The sequence below is a fragment of the Astyanax mexicanus genome, chromosome 6, assembly GCF_023375975.1.
Source record: "Astyanax mexicanus isolate ESR-SI-001 chromosome 6, AstMex3_surface, whole genome shotgun sequence".
Classification (NCBI taxonomy): domain Eukaryota; kingdom Metazoa; phylum Chordata; class Actinopteri; order Characiformes; family Acestrorhamphidae; genus Astyanax; species Astyanax mexicanus.
In genome coordinates this window covers 22,180,808-22,199,304 of record NC_064413.1, presented here as the reverse complement: position 1 = coordinate 22,199,304, position 18,497 = coordinate 22,180,808, and the positions used below count along the sequence as shown (strand labels likewise).

General features: G+C 37.9%; 1 protein-coding gene across 3 annotated transcripts in view; it reads right to left on the bottom strand.

The window, feature by feature from the left end:
• The window catches only part of tsnare1 (T-SNARE Domain Containing 1), a 283,761-nt gene that overhangs the window by 30,988 nt on the left and 234,276 nt on the right, over positions 1 to 18,497 (bottom strand). For all 3 annotated transcript variants that reach the window (XM_049480129.1, XM_049480130.1, XM_022673881.2), the window contains one exon: positions 9,513 to 9,622. In XM_049480129.1, coding sequence (XP_049336086.1) covers positions 9,527 to 9,622 — 96 coding nt within the window. In that variant the 3' untranslated portion in view covers positions 9,513 to 9,526. The remainder of the gene's footprint in view (positions 1 to 9,512; positions 9,623 to 18,497) is intronic.

Sequence of the window (18,497 nt, the reverse complement as noted above, 5' to 3'; positions counted from 1 at the left end):
AAGATGTAGATTTATTATGCTTTTCTTAAGCCTGAACATCTGCACATGTTAGAAAAAGATCATTTAGAACCATTGGTACAGTATAGCTGTTACACTATTAGCTCAGGCTATAAGGTAGCACTTGTTTTACTAACATATTAAATGTCCTGAGCTCCGAAAGCTTTGCTCCAGGACCTATATCTACACCACGTGCTGCATCTGCAAAGCCACCACCCATCCCTCACACCGACTCTTCGCTCAGGCAAAAGATACCGTAGCATCCAAACCTCCACTAGTAGACTCTGCAACAGCTTCTTCCTCCAGGCAGGCAGGCTCCTCAACACACAGAGACAGGGAATTAAACTCCCCTCTTCTCAACCTCACACACTAGGGCTGCACAATATATCGTTTAAGAAGAGTCATCATGATGTGCACATGCCCAATAGTCACATCGCAGGACGTGAATCAATTAAAAGCTGAATTCACTCTTTTAATTCCAGAAAAAAACACTCTTATTTACCTTTTAAAAAGCCATTAAAATGCCTGATTATAGGGCTGATTACTGTTGTTTAAATAAGCAAATTCTTTTAAATTGAGACCAATAAATCCATAAATCTTGTAACTATGGATTTATTGATCTATGTTTTACAGAATTTGACAACCACACATCTGTACTGCTGGTTTACCCTATATTTATTTAATTACTACTGTAATAAATATAAATAAAAATAACAAATCTCAAGTCTCAATCCTATAAATACGACACCTCTGTAACCCATAACATACATACTGTGAGAAGCAGAGAAACAGAACAAATAGGAAGTGGAGAAAAGAGCGAATAAAGGGGCGAACAGCAGATCCGATCGTTTTGTGTTTACACAGACTCAGAGCTGTTAATTCTTTATAAATCCATACTAGTTTTGGAGCCAGTTCCCGGTACACAGCGGGCTGGCTGCATCTCACAGGCTTACACCAGAGTCTGTGATGGCAAAGAACCAGACATTATTGCTCACGCTGTCACTCCCCTCCACCCAAACCCCCTCAGCCCTTTCTCCACACACAGCACGCAGCCCGCGCTGAAATCCCATCTCCACTGCAAATATGATTTTGTATACATTGCTTCACCAATCTGGAAAAAGCAGTAATCCGTGACCGCAGAGAGCACACCTGCACAAGAAAACTCGACGGATGTACACCAAACATGCTTAACTCGAGCACTGAGAGGAGAGGAGGCCAACAAGTGAGTGGAATAAAAAGAGGGTGGGATTAATATTCACACATGTACACACTGGCGGGGGGCTCATAAGTGGCACCACTTTGTGAGCTTCATCCCAATTGTCAGGAGATTGAGTGTTCGATACTTGGAGATGTCACAGCCATCCAAGATATCATACTCAGTGTTACTCACTTTGGGGAGTAGGGTGGTCTCCCCTTCCCCCTCCTGTCAAAATAACTCCAGGCATAAATTGTGTATGGTAGTAGTCCTATTAAAACACACCCTTTAGACTTTGACTTATTTAAGAAGTAAACTGGGTGGCTAAAGATAATACAGCTCTGGAAAAAAATAAGAGACCACTTAAAAAATGATGAGTTTCTTTAATTTTACCCAATTAAAAACCTCTGGAATATAATCAAGAGGAAGATTGATGATCACAAGCCATCAAACCACCAAGCTGAACTGATTGATTTTTATTTGCACCAGGAAAGGCATAAAGTTATCCAAAAGCAGTGTGTAAGACTGGTGGAGAACATGCCAAGATGCATGAAAACCAAATATTGATTTCAGAAACTGAAGTGTTTTTTTTTAGTTATTTTTCTCCAGAGCTGTATATCATCTAAACCATTTCAATCATATCACTGTTTCATGTTGAACAGCCCATTATACACTGCCTAGCCAAAAAAAAAGGGTCACCCATTGGATAATAACTGGCGGGGTGATTATCTTCTTCGAGAAAGAAATGTGGTCTGAAAAAAATATTGAATGATCACAATCTGCAATCAATCACTTAAATGTTTGGTTAAATCAAATCGTACAAAATCAATGCTAGAACAGTGACAGTAGGAGGAACCACTTATCACAGCTTCAATTTGCTAGGGAGCGTAATTCATATTAGCTCCATATTTAGCTGATGTAAAGCTTAATTTGTCAACCCTGCTGTGGTTGGTTGGTTGGTTTGTTAGTTGAGTTTAACGCCACATCAGCTCGTCAGCTATTTCGTGGCAGGATAGGTATTGTTTATTCACAAGGTTCTATGATCTCGTCCTTAGATGAGGACTCGTAGGTTGGTAACAGTTAAAAAGGTCAGTACTTAGTTTGCATTGTCTTCGTTGAAAATGTCCACTAGTGTATCTGACAGGCAGATTTGTTTGTTTCGTAGATAAGTATCTTGGGCATTCGGTAAATATATGTTTTATAGTAATAGTTCGTTGGCACACATCACAATGTGGGGGTCTTTCGCCCTTCAGTAAAAAGGAGTATGTCAGTCTGGTGTGGCCAATGCGGCATCTTGAGTAAATGACTTGATCCCATCTATTGTCTACATACGTGTTGGTGACACAATCAATTTTGGGATTGAGCTCGTACAGTTTGCTGTTTATTTGGGTGTTCCATTCGTTTTGCCACTTCTCATTAATGTATTTGTGAATTAGGGCCTTCACGTCTGTTGGTGGGAGTTTGCAGTTCGCTGTTTCGGCCTTTGATGGTCTTCTTGCCACCTGGTCTGCTTTTTCATTTCCAATGAAGCCACTATGTCCTGGTATCCAGCAGAATTTTATATCAAAATTTTCAATTGAAAGGTTGTGCAATCTATTCAGAATGGTGTGGATTAGGGGGTGACCTGTGTCGAGGTTGTCCAGTGCTTGTAAACAGGATTTAGAGTCGGAGCAGATCATGGATTTCTGCTGTCTTGTGGTGGTGACGTGGTCAACAGCCATTAAAAGAGCGTAGGCTTTGGCTGTGAAGATTGAGCAGTGTTGCAGTAAGTCTACTCGTAGTTCCTGTTCTCCAGCTACCACTGCTGCTGATACCTTGTTTTCAGTCTTTGAACCATCAGTATAAATGAAAAGGTGGGACAGGAATTTTCCTTTAATGTCCATTAACTGTTGAAGATAGACGTTTGGATAGGTGTCTGATTTCTTTCCACTAGCGAGGTCTAGAAATACACTGGGTCTTTTGAGGGTCCATGGTGGAATGGAGTTGTAAGGCGTCTGTGCTATATCCATGAGGTCTATTTCAAGTTCCCTCAGTTGCTGTCGAATACGGAGTCCAAGCGGTTGTATATGGGTTGGTTTGGCATCGTATAGTGTAGTGTATGATGCAACCCTGCTGTGGCAAAATATCAAGATTGTATGTATATATATATATATATATATATATATATATATATATATATATATATATATACACACACACACATATATATTAATGAAGGTGTTCCTGGCCGACCAAAATTATTCCAAAGGGGAATGGAAACTCATCCAGGAGGTCACAAAAGAACCCAGAACAACATTTAATGAACTGCAGGTTTCACTTTCCTCAGTTAACGTCAGTGTTAATGATTCAATAATAAGAAAGAGACTGGTGGGAAATGGTCTCCATTGAAGAATTCCAAGGAAAAAACACATCTAAAGAAAAATAACACAACGGCCCATCTCACATTTGCCTAAAAATCTTGATGATCCCCAGCACTTTGGGTAAATATTCTTTGGACCGACGTGACAAAAGTGGATTTTTTTTTTTTTTTTTTTTTACATCTGGTGTCAAACTTACACATAATTCCAGAAAAAAGACATTACACTGTATGTAAAACATGGTGGTGGTAGTGTGATGGTCTGGGGCTGCTTTGCTGCTTCAGGGCCTGGAGAACTTGCTGGAATCAGGAATTCTGCTGTTTATTAGACAATACTGAAGGAGAATATCCGGCCATCTGTTCCTGACCTCAATCTCACTTGGGTACTTGGGTTCTGCAGCAGGACAATTATCCAAAGCACACAAACAAGTCCAGCTCTGAATGGCTTAAAAAAGAAAAAGAAAGTGAAGGTTTTGCAGTGGCCTAGTCAAATTCCGATTAAGATGCTGTGGCATGAGCTTAAACAGGTGAAACCCCTGTGATGTGGCTGAAATAAAACAATTCTGTAAAGAAGATTAGACAAAAAAAGACTTATTGCCAGTTATTGGGTGGCACAACTAAGTTATTAGGTTTAGGGGGCAAACAATCTTCCACACAGGGCTAGATTGGTTGTATAGTTTTTTTCCCTTTAATAAATATTTATATGTATTTTAAAAGATTTCTTTATCATTTATAAGATGCCAAAAGTCACCATATTCTGATAATGACCCTTTATGAAAGCAGAAGATTGCCCTACTGGTTGCCACAACAAAGCAGTTCCTATTAGCACACTAGAAAGTGAACTAATATAATTATTATTCATCAATTATTATCATCAATATGTGTGTCAATATTATGTCTGAATCTCTCAATAATTCATGAAGGCATGAAACGCTTAGCGAGAGACAAGATCTTACAGCTGGAGTTCAAACAGGTTCTACTCACGCTTTCATACCATTTTACAAATAGCAGTTAAGAGCTCGTTAATTAAAGATGCTATCTGGGTTCACGTGCGGTGTAGAGAGAAGGTGTGTGTTTGGGGGGTTGGGGGGAGGGGGGTTAGGAGAGAAAGTGAGAGAGAGAGAGAGAGAGAGAGAGAGAGAGAAAGAGCAAGGCCCAATCGAATTTTCCTTCATACCCCTTAATTTTTCGAGTTCATCTCTAGGAGTAGGATATCCTGATTCTCATTGTTAAGGTTACACAGCCTCCAATTTTTCCAGATTTTTTTCCAGAAACACTCAAAACAGAGGGTTATGAGAAATTTCAGTAAGAAAAAATGACGTGTATTATTTACTACTTAGTTAAAATGATGTTTAACTATTGCATTATCCTAATTTAATAGACTTCTAGTGTATTATGGCCATTTTCTTCATACCAAGTAAAAAAAAGAAAACACTAACTTTCCTGTTCCACCTTAAATGGTACTTCAGCAGTGACAAAGGCTGCTGCAATATTTAAAGAGGAATGAAAAAAATCTTAGTTAAAGGAACTGAAAAACAAACTTCAGCTCTCTATAACTGGAGTACAGGACAATAATAATAAAAAAAAAAAATTGTCTTTTTTTTTTTAAATATGGGCCATTCCACCGAATGGGTGCCATTTCTGTATAAATGTATAAAGTATAAATGTGCACAGAAATTGTATATACATTTTATTATTAAGCAAAGTGTCTTGTACATTGACCTAATTGCAAAAATAAAATATGTAATTAAGAAAAGAAATAAAAAAAAAAATACTTAGAACACTGAAAAAAATAGCATTTGTTACCTGTCTCCACTCTCTAACTATAAACTTTTCTATGAAATATAATTATTAAAATTCCATCTATGCTTTAAAAATAAATATTTTTTTCATAATAAACCATAATATTTAAGTTAAAATACATATTTTAGTTATGTCCCTGTGTTTCACTCATTCCTGTTACTGTAAAACATTACCCCATCTGAAAAAAAAAGGAAAGTGACATCAGTTGGTTCTTCTGAAGATCATGTGAAAACCAAAAGTAAGTTTCTTAATTAATTTTTCTGTATATTTGATCTTATTGTAATTATGACTGAAGAGGTCGATCTCAACACTCTTGTCCTGTTAAATAATTCTTAGAACTTATTTTATTTTATTTTTTTTTAATACAAATTTTGGGAAAATCATGAAAATGCGCTCAGTTTCCTCATGCTATTAGCATAACCGCCATTTAGTTATTTGCCATGTTTTTGCTAATGCTATTCTAAAAACTCATTCCTGTTACTGAAAACATAAAAAGTAACAGGGATGAGTGCCAGTAGCGGGAGTGAGTTCGAGTAACAGGAGTGAGTTCCAGTAACAGAAGTGAGTTCCAGTAACAGAAGTGAGTGCCAGTAACAGGAGGGATTTTTTTGGTTATAAATATCTATTTGAACATGCAGTTCTATGAACTATTTCTTTAAAATAAAGACTTTCTTGAGAGAAAATCAAAGGAATATGTGGACTTGCTTTTAAACATGCTTTTTAAACGTCACATGAGTTTTGTAACCATCTTCGGCTTAGAAACTTTGTAAAAAATTAGGTAAAGCTGCCTGAGTTAATTAAATATTTGTTTTATCAGATTTAAAGTTGAGAAAAGATTAAAAAATAAGTTTAATTTGGAAAAGTTACAACAAGCAAATTCCCCATTCGGTGGAATGGCTCATATAATGCCCTAAATTGACTGGCAGGGTTGCCTACAGAGTACTGCTGGGCGGCACGGGGGCTTAGTGGTTAGCACAGTTCGCCTCCCAGCACTGCGGCCTTGATTCAAGTCCCTATATGGGTGGAGTTTCGATGTTTTGCCTGTGTCTGCGTGGGTTTCCTCCGGGGACTTCGGTTTTCTCTCACTAACCAAAAACATGGATACTCTTAATGGCCAAGAATAAAAATGATATAAAATCTAAATTGATCTGGTGTGTACGTGTAAGTGTGTAGTATGTATGTAAGGTTGTGTGTGTAAATATATGTATGACTCTGCCCAGATATAAATTGGCTCTGATGTAGTGATGTAGTGCCCGATGCAGTCCTCCAGGTGGACAGATGTTTCTGGTTAAGAGTACGCTGTGCGCTATTTATTGGCTGCCGCTTTTCTGAGTATGCATTGTTGTGTGTAATACATGGAAATTGTAAAGCGTCCTTGGGTTTCTAGAAAGGTGCTATATAAGTTAATGAACTTCATTCACACTGCTAATAGCCTGGTAATGGAGCAGTGTTCTTTTTTTTATTTAATTTGATGATATATCTTGTTTTTAAAGGGTTCTTCAGCCACTGTCAGCTATAGATTATAACTGTCAGTTTTAAAAGGAAGGATGACATTCAAAAACAAGGGGGAGGGATGCAACTGAGAAACGGGATCGGGCCATAGAGTGTGTTGAAGTTGAAAGTGAAAATGGAGTAGGAGAAGTAAAGAAACAGTGAGAGAGGAAAAAACATGCAACAGAGATAGAATGTTCGAGAGAGAGAGAAAGAGAGAGAGAGATATGGGGGCGAGCAGAGTTGGTTATCTGGAGAGATAGAGAAAGAAGGGAGTGTGCTGATCGATATTTGGAGGAGTGCAGACTGTCACTCATGCGGCTCTCCCGCGGGAGGAGATCAAAACCACTCAGATTAACATCTCCCTCCTCTACCACCTCATGGAAACACACTCAGTCCTCCTCCGCTCCTCTCGCGCACCTCTCGCCCATGGATAATGAGGGAATGAATGAGCAAACAGACAAGCGAGGGAATACACGAAAGCAGCTTGCAGAGGAATGAGCAGCCATGCTCCAGCAAATGGAAGCAGTTTTAAGCTCAAGTTGGCCCCGGGCCTTTTCTCAGATCGACGCGGAGGTATTCCATGTAGCCGACAAAAGTGCCGAGCTCTTTTTTAAAAGATTTGTTACGTGTGGGTGAAATATTAGCCGCAGACGCTCTGTCTAATAAAAGCTCTACAGTAACCGAAGCCATGCTGATATTAAATGTGAGGTTAAACAAATGTCAAGAGTCTAATTTCAGCACGTAAAGCAATCGCCTCTCTACTTTTTATAGGACTTCAAATGTGCCTTGTTTTAATTTAGAATGATTAGCGGATAACAAAGAACATAGAAATCTTTGACATTAGGAAAGAAAAGATAATGTTAAGTTAAGTTCTTACATTGGCTTTGATAGGATAATTTCAGGCTCTCAATTAAAATAATAATAAAAAAATCTAATCTTAAAGGCCAGATACTGTACTGTGGCATGCAATAATGTGTTTTATGAGCTTACTGGACTCATACAGCGCTGAAAAACACATACAGGGGTTGGACAATAAAACTGAAACACCTGTCATTTTAGTGTGGGAGTTTTCATGGCTAAATTGGAGCAGCCTGGTGGCCAATCTTCATTAATTGCACATTATTGCACCAGTAAGAGCAGAGTGTGAAGGTTCAGTTAGCAGGGTAAGAGCACAGTTTTGCTCAAAATATTGCAATGCACACAACATTATGGGTGACATACCAGAGTTCAAAAGAGGACAAATTGTTGGTGCACGTCTTGCTGGCGCATCTGTGACCAAGACAGCACGTCTTTGTGATGTATCAAGAGCCACGGTATGCAGGGTAATGTCAGCATACCACCAAGAAGGATGAACCACATCCAACAGGATTAACTGTGGACGCAAGAGGAAGCTGTCTGAAAGGGGTGTTCGGGTGCTAACCCGGATTGTATCCAAAAAACATAAAACCACGGCTGCTCAAATCACGGCAGAATTCAATGTGCACCTCAACTCTCCTGTTTCCACCAGAACTGTCTGTCAGGACAATACATTTTTGTGGTCTAAAATGTGTAAAACCCACTGCTGTATGCCTTAACATTGAGAATACAACCAGAGTAACTGAAACTGCTACCAAGCAGCATCATGGTAGGAAACCCAAACAATTCACATAACAACCCGAAACTAAAAACAGCTAAAAAATGCCCACTAGATAAAGCACATTAATTAAGGTATTCATCCATGATTTAGTATTAAAAGTGGAGCCACAGTGCACGATAGGGTAGGAATACTCCGCTCCGCTGCCCCTCCTCCTTGTGCTTTCTGTAAACACACTTACATAGTTGCCACAGTACTATATACTGTATTTTTCACTCTATAAATCCATAAATCCAGACGGAATTAGTTTCTCAGGGTGTCCTGAGGTAATTTTTTCTTAATTTTTTTTATAGGGGGTCCTCTGTCATTTTATTTCTGTCCGGAACGACGTGTCGTGTTTTATAAAATAGCTATTTGTACCGTAATTACACTTTGGGCATCTAGCGCTTCCGCTAACCGTGTTAAAATACTGGGAATCTAAGCTTACTAAGCTTAGTAAATATACGAAAGCGCTTTACTGACCCAAATAAACAGTTTTCAGGAGAGAAATCTGTGTAGACCAACATCCAACACTCGTTTTTTACGAATTACAGCAAGAGCTGCTGAATTAGAAGGGAAACATGGCGACACCCTTGTTCCTTACTAGTGTTGCTTAAAATGCACCTTATAATCCAGTGAGTTTATGTATGAAAATAGATTAGAAAATAGACGTTCATTGATACTGCGCCTTATAATATGGTGCGCCTTATAGTCCGTAGAATACAGTACTATTTAAAACAAAGATTCATCTAAAAGATGCTTCACCTGAACACAGAGATGCCGACTGTTTTAAGACAGGAAAACTGAAATGATAACCCCAGCAAAAGCTCAACCAGGAGACTCACAAAAGTCCATCTCTCAATTTGGACCAGACGAAACATTCTTCCTTGTTTCCACCAGAATGCATTTTAACGTTTGGTCATATCACTTCAGCCATTATTAATCCAGCATCCAACTCATCAACTATAAAATCTGACTGCTCACTTGTCATAATGTTTAATGTCTCTGGTTTAAACACATTGATAACCTTTAAAACAATAAAAATAAACGCTTACCTAGATGTTTTCCCTCATTTTCTGGCTGATAAAGCAATGATGATGATCAGTAGAGTCAGTATGAGTGCTCCAGCTATCAGCAGATAGCATTTCCTCTTTCTCAGCTGCCTCTGTGGACAAACAGACAAAAGAGATGGTTATAAGACGCCACCCACTGCAACTTTGTGTGGAGAGTTAAGAACCTAAAAAGAATTATACATATTACAATTGTGACCTGATGACATTAAGGATTACAGCATCTCTGTGTGTGGCTTATTCTCCTTTTTCAAATCAATAGATGGAACTACAGACCCTTCACACATCTGCAGATGTCCATTAAAGTCAGTGTTGTACCTGGCTTTGCTAACATGACTCTTTTAGAGGACAGAGTATAAAGATTTTTAACCCTGCTAACTGGACATCCCTCTCAAGAGTACATCACTAGTAAGTATCAGTACACAGCAGAGCTGTGAAGAAAAAAAAATATCACCCACGGTACAGCCCACATTTAACCCTAATCAAAAGTTTATCAGCTACAGTCAGAAAGCTAGAGGAATCACATCCAAACTGATGGGAGTTTTAAGTTTAAGATAAGCACTTCTACACGAGAATTCACAGAATCTGTCAGCTGGTGCCTGGAGTTCTACTGTGTAAATGTGTCGGATTACAAAAGGTAAAGTACATTTCAACTTTAGAGGCAACTCACAAAATATTATGATGTATTACCAAGGATTCCTGGAAAGCTCTCATATTGGCGACTGATCAATCATACTAAAAGAAAACTGGTCATTAAAATGACCAGTTAAGGTATTTAGCAGACACCCTTATCCAGAGCGTCTTACAACAGTGCTTAGTTGCTACTTCAAAAAATATCCAGAGCTAGTTTGTAGAGACTAGAATCAAGAAATACACAGAGCTTGATCATGTTTAGACATTTAGAACCCTATGAGATTTTTTTCTTTTTTTTTGGATTAGTTTAGAAACTCTTTGAAATGATGAGACTTCAGTCGACGTTTGAAGACAGCGAGTGACTCTGCTGTTCTGACACACAGTGGAAGTTCATTCCACCTCCTTGGTCCTCCAGCACAGAGATGAGTTGGGATGTTTGTTGATTTCTGTGGGTTTTGAGTTATGGTTGTTCGAGCCGAGCCGTACTGGAAGCTCTAAGAGCTCTTGATATAGATCTGGCTTTGACCATCATTGCCATTAAGTAGGAAGGAGCTGGTCCGTTTTTTTTGTTTTTTTTTGCTTTGTAGGCCAGAGTTAGGGTTTTGATCAAGAAGCCAGTGGAGGGAACGCAGCAAAGGAGCCACATGACTAAACTTCGGAAGACTTAATTTGAGTCCAGCTGCCGCCTAATTCTGAACTCGCAGTGGAAGACAAGCCAGAAGAGAGTTGCAGTAGTCAAGTCTTAAGATGACAAGAGAGAGACTGCACAAGCACCTGAGTGGCTTCTTGAGAGAGAAACTGTCGAATTCTTCGTCGAAATGTTATGAAGGAGATATCTGCATTTACAACATGGCTCAAGTATGACAACTAGTCCTCCATTACTACTCCAAGGCTTTGTGCTTCTTCCAATGGAGTGACCATTGAGTTCTCGAACGCACTCATCCCCCTTTAGAAAACTATTGTTAAAAAACACAACATGTGCTAAGCTCAGCTCTAGCTGAATGGTGTCTGACTATGGCGAGTGCACATGACACACAGGAGCTAATAGACCTGTTTTCCTCTGTTTTCAACAACCTCAAAGGGTTGGAAGTGGAACAAACTGGAACTTGTAGTGCTGCCTGATTAAAATGAATAAAACAATAAAACATAGCCTTATGAATTTGTGCTGTTTGGATGTTTTCTGCTATTGTACTGGACTTATATAAAACAGTGATGTCTAAACCAATGCAGTGTGACCTAAACTATACAGTCAGTGTTCTGTAAAACCCTTATTCAGACGTAAATAAAAACAGCAGAAAGGTCTGACACCATGGCAACAGAATAAAATGTGTGAATAGATATAATTTCAGATGTATAACATAACTGAAAATGATTCCTGAACACACACAGTAGGTAGTTAATCTGGAATATGAACTTGAACTCTCAGCTGTTTTATATTCTAACACACAGTATTCAACAACTACTTGAAAAACGGTGCAGTTAGTGCAGACTTTAGCTATTCTAAAGCTATGGAGAGGAGGAATGGAGGCATGGACCTGCCTGGTGTGCTTTCATTTACATTCAAAAGATTTTAAACAGCTGGGTGATTCCAGACCTTTAGCAGCAGAATGGACTTTTTTTTTCTCCTCACTAAAGGCCACAAAGTAGAGGTAAATCTAGGAACGTGAAGGCTGCACTAGTAACCCTTCAAAAATGTTCGTTTTTTAATTGCAGATACAACTGCTGCAATATCCTAGTCTTTAGTAAAATTTCATTTTACTCAGATATTAGAATTTACAGCATTCCAATCTAATCAGTTAGCAAAAAAAAAAAAAAAAAAACAGGTACATAATTGTATTTACCTCTTTTTTATGGTGAATAATGGCTAACTGTCAAAGGTTAGCACTTAGTTGATAACACACAATATTTGGCACATCCAAACACTTTTAAAATTTGTCTACACAAAGTAAATGGACATTATGAGACATAAATAAATAATTGATAATTCTATAATAAACTGTATAATACTCCTACTAATTTACTACTGTTTAAATGCTTTGCAGCCAACTTGGATCTTGATTCCTACTTTAGAGTAGGAAATCTGATATGTAGGAACATCCTAATTTTTTAGCATTAAATACCTGCCAAACTAAAAGTCATTCTTTAAAAATACTTATTGCCCCTTTTTTTCCCTATAAAAAGTATGTTGTGTATATGTTTGTATTCGGCCAATGTTAATGCATTTAAATGAAATATAGGCTGTTGTTGAAAACTTCCTAGTTAAAAAGTTCTGTTTGAACTGAGAAAATTCTGATATCCAAGTTTAAACAGAATGCAGAATAACGTTTTAGGCACCACAGACCTAGTTGTGGCTATGGATGCACATTTGTTTCCGTTCATTCGTTCTTTCATTCATCTTTTATTCATATAACTTCATTCATATCTGCCTGGCCTCATGTGCTCACTTCTTTTGATAAGCATTTAGTGTGATGGATATTTCGTTTTTTTTTTTTTCAAGAACGCCTCAAGTGTTATGTGGCCGTTAAATGCTTCAAACACTTTCTATTGGGTTGGGGGAAAAATGGACTCTGAACTTGGGGTTGGTGAGGCTCGTCCAACTTTCTGAGGAGGAAATCCGACTCATAGGGGCATTCCAGTTAATCCCTACATGAAAAAAGAAAAGTGTGACATCCAGGTACAAATGGAATGCAGCATAATCTATGCACCGAATCTATGATGTTTTAAAATGCTTGTTGTTTTCCATGTGTACTACTGTTGATGTGCAATGCAGCCATCTTGGATCCTGAACTTGGGGTTGGTGAGGCTCTCCTGACTTTCTGAGTAGGAAATTAAACCTGTGGGAATGTTCCATTTAGAAAAAGTCCTACTTGGAACTCTTGGAAATTCTGATATCCAAGTTTAAATGGAATGCTTCATAATATTGTTAGGAATATATAAATAAAAATCTGAGTAGATACATTTCATTAGCTGCATTTATATATACAGTTTTGGAAAAAATTAAGAGACCACTTCAGTTTCTGAATCAGTTTCTGTGATTTCGCTTTTTATAGGTACATGTTTGAGTAAAATGAGCATTGTTATTTCTTCCAAATTCCAAATGAAAATATTTTCATTTAGAGCATTTATTTTCAGAAAAAAAAAAAAAAAGATAAGTAACTTTCAGAACTCAAATAATACAAAAAATTAATATTCAGTGAAATAACCCTGTTTTTTTAATCACAGTTTTCATGCATCTTGGCATGTTCTCCTCCACCAGTCTTACACACTGCTTATGGATAACTTTATCCACTCCTGGTTTGAAGGCTTGTGATCATCCATCCTTCTCTTGATTATATTCCAGTGGTTTTCAGTTTGGTAAAATCAAAGAAAATCATCATTTTAAGTTGTCTCTTATTATTTTCCATTACTTTCCAGAGCTGTATATTTAAGAGAGCAGAGTAGGAGCACTGAATCTATGAAGTTTTAAAATGCTTGTCGTTTTCCATATGTTCTAGTGTTGACGTGCTGGGCAGCCATCTTGGATTCTGAACTTGGGGTTGGAAAGGCTCTCCTGAGATTCTGAGTAAGAAATCACACGTGTGTGAATATTCCAGTTAGAAAGGAAATCCTACTTGAAACTTTTTTTAGAGTGTGAATATACATGCAGTGTAACTTTTCTTTTAAACCAGGATCTAATAGAGTACGTAGTGGAGAATTATGGAGATGACCAACACCACAGACCCAGTTCATTGTTCATTCATGAATCGTATTCATCAGCTTCCTATAACACTCGTATCTGCCTGGCCTCATGCGCCCACTTCCTCCGATAAGCGTTGAGTGTGATGGATATTCCGTTTTTCAGCGCCACAAGTGTTACTTGGCTGTTAACTGCTTCAAACACTTTCTATTGGGGTTTGGGGGAAGAAAGTGCCCCCCCTGCCCACCCCCTCTTCCCCTTGCCTTTGCATTACTTTGTCATGTTTTTTTTTTATTTTTTTTTTTAATTAAGCCCGAAGTGCGGAAATTCAACATCTGACTACAAACATATGAATAAAAAATCTGGGTAAATACATTTGAGTAGCTGCATTTAAATATATATTTTCCGGCTTGACTCCGCAGGCAGCGAGCCGTGTTTGGGAGCAGAGAGGGAGCAGTGAATCTATGATGTTTTGAAATGCTTTTCTTTTTTTCTTTTTTTTCTCCACTCTCTCTCTCTCTCGCTCCCCTCGTTTTTTTTTTTTTTTCTTCTTCTTCTTCTTCCTCCGCTACAAAGCCAGCGAGAGCGGCAGTGCTAGACCAGAGCTGGGCTGGAGTCTTTAAATCCTGACGCGCTTCAAAGCACGGAGAGCAATTCATCTTCTTATCTGAGACTGGAAACAGGCTTTCTATGTGGAAAGAGAGCAAGGGAGAGAGAGAGAGAGAGAGCGGGAGAGCGCAAGAGCGAAAGGGGGGGGGGGTGCAAAAAAACTGCTGTCGAGTAATTTTCCGTTTAAACGTTCCACTCCACAACAATTTGCATAAGCAGCCCTGCGTCTGTGATAAGAAGATTGGTAATTTTCAAAGGCTCTGTGGGGATTGAGAATTAAAAGCCTCTCTCTGCTATCTCCTCTCTTGCAGCTGGTCACCACAGATTCCCAGGCTTCTTTCTTACATTTCCTGCTAAACTGCGCCTTATAAACTTTCTCCCTGCCTCTCTCTCTCCATCTTTCTCTCTCTCTCTTTCTGAGTAGACTCCCTGCGCCGCTGCTCCTCACTCTGTGTCATCCTGCCTTCCACTGTCATTCAGGGAAAACAAGAAAATAAGAAAATGAATAAGGTGAAAGCGGGAACAAAAAAGAGCTTTGGATAACAAAAGAAGCAGCACCCTTGCTCCATTTTAAGGAGGAATTTTACAGACACTGGGGAGGATGGATGGAGAGTAAGAGAAAGAGAGGGAGAGAGAGAGGGAGAGAGAGAGAGAGAATTGAGGATGAAGATGATGAGGTGAAGGGGAGTGCTACTGAAAAGGCAGCACAGGTTAAATAGAAATGTTCCACTTCCACTCAAAATGGTTCAAAATGGTCCTTCTTTAACAATGAAAAAAAAACTACATTAACATGGTTTTGGATGAATGCTGCATAACTTACATAATATATATATATATATATATATATATATATATATATATATATATATTATATTATTTATATTTTAAATATTAATATTTTAATGGAAAAAGGGATCAAAAGTGTCAAGAGGTACTGTCAAAAAAAAAAATGCCTTGCCTTAAATGTTATGCTTAACCTGATTGTGCCGTCTCACCCAATAATAAAATTTATTTATAATAATAAACTTTATTGCAGCTCAAAGTGCTTTACAATAAAATAAAAAAAACAGCAAAATGTAAAAGTAATATAAAACAAATAAAACAATTAAAAAGTAATAATCTAATAAAACAGTAGGCCCTGCATTCAGCTCTATTACAACTATATTAACAATTTAAATTAATTAAATGTTTGCCCTTTCATATACCTATAGTGCTGACACCCTTTCTAAAACAAAATGTTAAAATACAATGTAATTTATATTGTTATGAAAGTGTTTAGAATTGTTAGGATTGGGAGTTTAACCTGACAATATGAACAGACATGTATCCTCTTTTTTACTATAAGAAAAAAACATACGTGAATCAGCTGATCAATTAATTTGAAATCTAATTTTCTCTTTTCTATCAATATTCAGAACTGGGTCCGGGCTAGTATGGGTTAAGATGTGACAAATAATATATGTCTCACCATTTGTAAGTTGCTATGGAATTTGATAGGCTATGCTCATTTCTGTGCTGTGCATGTTTATGAGTATACAGTTGTGGTCAAAAGTTTACATACACTTGTAAAAAAACATAATGTTATGGCTGTCTTGAGTTTTCAATAAGTTCTGCAACTCTTATTTTTCTGTGATAGAGTGATCGGAACACATACATGTTTGTCACAAAAAACAGTCATAAAATTTGGTTCTTTCATAAATTTATTATGAGTCTGCTGAAAATGTCACCAAATCTGCTGGGTCAAAAATATACATACAGCAACATTAGTATTTGGTTACATGTCCCTTGGCCATTTTCACGGCAACTAGGCGCTTTTGGTAGCCATCCACAAGCTCCTGGCAAGCTTCAGGTCGAATGTTTGACCACTCTTCTTGACAGAATTGGTGCAGTTCAGCTAAATGTGATGGTTTTCTTGCATGAACCCGTTTCTTTAGCACTGTCCACATGTTCTCAATGGGGTTTAAGTCAGGACTTTGGGAAGGCCATTCTAAAACCTTAATTCTAGCCTGGTTTAGCCATTCCTTTACCACTTTTGATGTGTGTTTTGGGTCATTGTCTTGTTGGAACACCCAACTGCGCCCAAGACCCAACCTTCGGGCTGATGGTTTTAAGTTTTCCTGCAGAATTTGGAGGTAATCCTCCTTCTTCATTATCCCATTTACTTTCTGCAAAGAACCAGTTCCACTGGCAGCAAAACATCCCCAGAGCATAATACTACCACCACCATGCTTGACAGTAGGCATGGTGTTCCTGGGATTAAAGGCCTCACCTTTTCTCCTCCAAACATATTGCTGGGTGTTGTGGCCAAACAGCTCAATTTTTGTTTCGTCTGACCAGAGAACTTTCCTCCAGAAGGTTTTATCTTTGTCCATGTGATCAGCAGCAAACTTCAGCCGAGTCTTGAGGTGCCTTTTCTGGAGCAAGGGCTTCTTTCTTGCACGGCAGCCTCTCAGTCCATGGCGATGTAAAACACGCTTGACTGTGGAGACTGACACCTGTGTTCCATCAGCTTCCAAATCCTTGCAGACCTGCTTCTTGGTGATTCTTGGTTGACTCTTGACCATCCTGACCAATCTCCTCTCGGCAGCATGTGATAGCTTGCGTTTTCTTCCTGATCGTGGCAGTGACACAACTGTTCCATGCACTTTATACTTGCGTATAATTGTCTGCACAGTTGCTCTTGGGACCTATAGCTGCTTTGAAATGGCTCCAAGTGACTTCCCTGACTTGTTCAAGTCAATAATTCGCTTTTTCAGATCCACACTGAGTTCCTTTGACTTTCCCATTGTAGCTTTTGTAGCTGAGTCTAATCACTGGGTCAAATGAGCCCTATTTAAATGGGCTCATGAGAAGTCAACAGCTGTAGTCAATCAGAATCACTTACAAGAAGTGAAGAGGCCATGACATGAAGCTAATTTGATTGACACAACTCGCTACATCACCAAAATTGACAAATTTTGTTGCTGTATGTATATTTTTGACCCAGCAGATTTGGTGACATTTTCAGCAGACCCATAATAAATTTATGAAAGAACCAAATTTTATGACTGTTTTTTGTGACAAACATGTATGTGTTCCGATCACTCTATCACAGAAAAATAAGAGTTGTAGAACTTATTGAAAACTCAAGACAGCCATAACATTATGTTTTTTTACAAGTGTATGTAAACTTTTGACCACAACTGTATGTCAAATGGAGCAAAAAAAAAAAAAAAAAAAAAAAAAAAAATATATATATATATATATATATATATACACACACACACATACACGTACATGTGTATACACACAGACTAAAACACTAGGACTATATATACATATATAAAACAAACAAAAAATGATGATAAAAAAAAAACAAGGCTAGTGCTAGCAGTCAGCAACTAATGAAAATCTGGAAATCTAAGCTTACTGTAAATAAACAGAAGCTCTTTTCTCACCCAAATGAACAGTTTTCAGGAGAGAAATCTGTTTAGATTAACATCCAGCACTCGTTTGACTTTAATACAACATATATATATTTTTAAGAATTACTTTACTTAGCGTTACATACCTTAGTTAGCTACCTCTCACCACTACCTAGTGACGAGACCTGCTAAATTAGAAGTAAAGCCCCTGTTCCTTACTAGTGTCGCATAATGCGCTTTATAATCCGGTGCGCCTTACGTATGAAAAAAAAAGATCAGAAAACAGACGTTTATTAATAGTCTTATAATACGGTGCACCTTAAAATAGCCTGAAAATTACTGTTGATTTGTTCATGTTGTTCATTTATGTAATACTTTTTAAAATGAAGAGAGCTATTATATCCTATATACCTACCAGACCACTCTGTTTATAGAATAAATCTATATTAATTATGGCAGGGATGATTGTGCCAAGACACTGATTTAATTTATTAGAATATTTTGTCTCCTCCCAACTCAGGAATACTAACACTAAAAAACTTAAACTTTACAAAAAGCTGCTTTAGGAAATGCTAACCCTTATAACAAGGAAAAAAACAGCCTGGTGTTAAAAAAATAATCCCAATCCTGTAGGTCTGAATAACACAC